The sequence below is a fragment of the Microtus oregoni genome, unplaced genomic scaffold (genome assembly GCF_018167655.1).
Source record: "Microtus oregoni isolate MIOR12 unplaced genomic scaffold, Mior012 000013F_ref0000133, whole genome shotgun sequence".
NCBI classification, from domain to species: Eukaryota; Metazoa; Chordata; class Mammalia; order Rodentia; family Cricetidae; genus Microtus; species Microtus oregoni.
Window position 1 is genome coordinate 17,130,440 of NW_024543072.1, and position 4,048 is coordinate 17,134,487.

General features: G+C 46.2%; 1 protein-coding gene across 1 annotated transcript; it reads left to right on the plus strand.

The window, feature by feature from the left end:
• Positions 1-793: 793 nt before the first annotated feature.
• Positions 794-1,484, plus strand: LOC121455300 (NHP2-like protein 1). Its single transcript, XM_041662954.1, has one exon. The coding sequence runs from the start codon at positions 806-808 to the stop codon at positions 1,190-1,192; it is 387 nt and encodes a 128-aa protein (XP_041518888.1). The 5' UTR covers positions 794-805; the 3' UTR covers positions 1,193-1,484.
• Positions 1,485-4,048: the final 2,564 nt, after the last annotated feature.

Below are 4,048 nucleotides of genomic sequence, written 5' to 3' on the forward strand. Positions count from 1 at the left end.
TTTAAAGAATATCTATATAAGGTATTAACTTTGATGATTTGATACACATAACCATTGATCACCATAATCATGTTCATTAACAGGACCTCACTTCCTATAGTTAAATTTTCTTTCCTTTTGTGGTCTCATCATATTCCCTGGGCTGAACTGAAGCTTGAAACTAAGTGCTTGTAGTGGTGTGTGGGTTCAGTTTTCCAGAGTGCATTCTAGGCAAGCACTCTACCTCAAATCACAGTCTGACTCTTTTCATGTAGTATAATGCCCTAACAGTTTACTCACACCTATTTACTGTGGGACAATGGTTTTATCCTGTAAACATTTGTTTCTTATACTTGTTTAATAAAATCTGATTGGCCAGTAGCTAAGCAGGAAGTATAGGCAGGGTAACCATGCTGGAAGTAGAAGTGGGGAAAGGAAAACAGGAGAATTCTGGGAAGAGGATTCTGCAGTCTGTAGTCATGACCCAGCCACAGTAGAAACAAGATGTGACTACCTCGCCAAATAAGGTACCAAGCCACGTGGCTAACATAGACAAGAAAAATGGGCTAATGTAAGTTATAAGAGTTAATAAGAAGCCTGAGATACGAGGCCAATGTAGGCCTCTGTGTGATTTCTTTGGGGCTAAACAGCTGTGGGACCTGGTGGGACAGAAAACCTCAGCCAGTCAACATCCATTGCAAATGGCAGGATTTTTGTAGTTTTTAAGACTGTGGTGGGTGACTTCCGCTCGTCTTTCCGTGCGGCGCTTTTGGTCTGTCGGAGCTTGGCTGTTCTCGACCCGCGGTGAGGCCGACGCACCGCAGCCATGACAGAGGCTGATGTGAACCCGAAGGCCTATCCCCTCGCAGATGCCCACCTCACCAAGAAGCTGCTGGACCTTGTTCAGCAGTCGTGCAACTACAAGCAGCTTCGGAAAGGAGCCAATGAAGCCACCAAAACCCTCAACAGAGGCATCTCTGAGTTCATCTTGATGGCAGCAGACGCTGAGCCCTTGGAGATCATCCTGCACCTCCCACTGCTGTGTGAAGACAAGAATGTCCCCTATGTATTTGTGCGCTCCAAGCAGGCTCTAGGACGGGCCTGTGGGGTCTCCAGACCTGTCATCGCCTGTTCTGTTACCATCAAAGAAGGCTCTCAGCTGAAGCAGAAGATCCAGTCCATCCAGCAGTCTATTGAAAGGCTCCTGGTGTAGGCCTGTGGCTCTGCCCTTCCTGTCTGCTCCCACCCTACTCTGTATCATACCGTCTGTTAGCATGTAGTGTTTTCAGCCAGTTTCTATTATAAATATTGTACTACATCTGGTTTTTGTATTTTATAGTCTTACAGGGTTGTTCTGTCCCATCTCTCCACCCTCTCCTACCATTTTTAATCTGTTTCACTTACACTAAGCAAAATGATATCTAAAGCAGGTGAGAGGCAGAACGGCACAGTTTAACAGTGGGAAGAACCAGGAAACACCTAAGCCAAGGATAGTGTCTGCTTCCATCTGCAAACTCACTCCTCTGTGCAGGACAAGATGACAGTAACACTCGTCCCTTGCACCTTTGCATAGATCTCCATATATGCTACCATGACTGAAGAGCTTTCAGCAGCCCCTCCCACCCACCGTCATTTGAAGAGAAAGTCTGATAATGTTAAACTTACGTCCAAGTGCCATTTATTAATGTTGTGTTTTTGATATGTGTAACCTTCTATTCTCACCCCATTCCCTACTGAGGGTATCAAGGCAATAACAATTCAAAGGGATGGTCTGCAGACTCCTAGGCGGCCTGAGTTTGACTACCTGGATCTTGAAGAGTGACAAGGACAGAATAGTTGTAATAAAGAATACCGGGGCTGGAACTCAGAGCAGAGACAATGCTGTCAGGGACATTCTGCCCTTCGTTGAATGGGGATTTCTTGTGGGGCTGTTTGACACCCACTCGGAGAGCCCTATCCCTTTCCTCCCTCAACATGGGTCAAATGTATTCTCTGTCACATTAAGAGCGAAAATAATGTTGTTCATTCTTGAGCATCCTAATAAATATGTTCATATTACATGTAAAAAAAAAAGACTGTGGTGGTTTGAATAAAAATGGCCCCCCATACGTTCATACATTTGGATGCTTAGTCACCAGGGAGTTGAACTGTTTAAAAGGATTAGAAGGATTATGAGGTATGGCTTTATTGGAGTATGTGTGGCCTTGCCGGAGAAAGTATATCACTAGGAGAGTGAGGTTTGAAGCTTCAAAAGCCCACACCAGGGCCAGAGTTTCTTTTTCCTTTTCTCTTCTTCTCTGCCTACAGGTCAGGATATAGCTCTCAGCTACTACACCAGTGTCTTGTTCCTACCCATGATGAACATGGACTGAGTCTTGAAAACTATAAGAAAGCTCCAATTAAATATTTCCTTTTATAAGAACTGTTCCAGTAATGATGTCTCTTCATGGAATAGACAGTAACTAAAACAATGTTTGCCTTGGGGTTTTAGCATAATGGCTCAGGTATAAAGCAGGGATCTCAGCCAACACTTAAAGGATCAGAAACCACTGTGTTCAGGCAGGAAGCATCATTTTTTCCCCTAAATGTGTACACATTGGTTTTTGTTTGTTGTGTTTGGAGGCAGGAACTTAGGTAGCATATTCTGGAAAAACTATTGCTCCTGGACCTACTCCTCCAAATGCTGGCATTATAGGCAAGCATGAACACATGGTCCCTCTCCCATAATATATCTGCTGCTATAAGACCTCTAGCAGAGAGCCAACTCCCACCCCTCAGTTCCGTCCCCACTCGTGATGGATCTTTCTGAAAGATACAGCAGTCCAATGTTGACAGTGGCCTATGTGTAGGCACCAGCACTGATGTTCCCCATCTCAGAAGAGCCTGGCTTCCAAATTGTGAGCTTGCAAAACAGATCAAATGGCTTCACAGTAACACCCCTGACAAGGCTCTATCCTGCAGATAGCCCACAAACCCTGTGTTACAATCCCCCTGCTCCACAGACTCTTGAATCCCCATAGTCATAGTAACCAGACCTGTGATAGGTTGTTGCTACTCTCATTCTTAGGCCTGAGCTGTCCCCAAAGAGAAAAGAAGAGCAAATAAAATTCAGACTGCCGCTGTTGATGGCAGTCATTTCAGAACGTCGCTACAGTGACTATCAAGGGCTTGACAGCCAACGTCCTTCCTTCTTTCCCAGCTGCTCCTCCACCTCACTGTCACAGTCAGAGACCGAGGCCACTGGAGCCGAGCCGTCAGCACCATCTCAGGTGGGAGGCTTCTTCTCAAAACATTGGAGAACAGAGCCACTCAGGAACCAGGGCCAGGCAGCTGGCTCTATTTACATGACCCCTCCCAGGCAGGTCAGCCTCCCACCTAGCCTGGTCCTATAAGGACACAGGAAAGCCATGAGGAGTCTGGCCAGTGTTAGGCACTGATGAACACGGAATGGCAAAAGTAAGAACTATTCAACTGGGCCTTTGCTACCTCCATCTGAGTCACTGGGAGATGCCTCCACAGTGGAGGATCAGAGAACTTGTTTGGGTGGACATTTCCATTCTCTCCAAGCTCCTTGGAGACTTTAGGGACCCCCATGCCCTCCCAGCAGGAGGATATCTGTAATCTCATGCTGTCTTCTTTCCTAACTAAAAGATAAGGGCAAAACACAGCTGAGTGATGGCTGACTCACAATAATGCGTACGTTTGGGAGAAGGAACTTGAAGTCTCATTTAGGTCAATACTGATGTGACTGAGCCTGGATCCTATCTTTCACATTGATGGTACTCATAGGAGAACAGTCAACACATGGATCCCAGTGCACAGCCAGGAGGCTCAGAGATGCAGTCAGAACCTACCCGTGAGAACCCACAGTGCCTGCACAGCCAGCCCTCGATGTTGCCTGTGTTTGAAGCCGATGGTGTAGCAAGAGAAAGGATTTATGAGAAATGACTTCTGAGTAATTGCAAGCCAATTCAGAGTTGCTGTTTCCATCTGATGCTGGGTAGCATTTGAACTCATTACTGGCCAGCAGCTTGCACACAACAGGGCATGAGCAGCAGGCAGCTGCCAC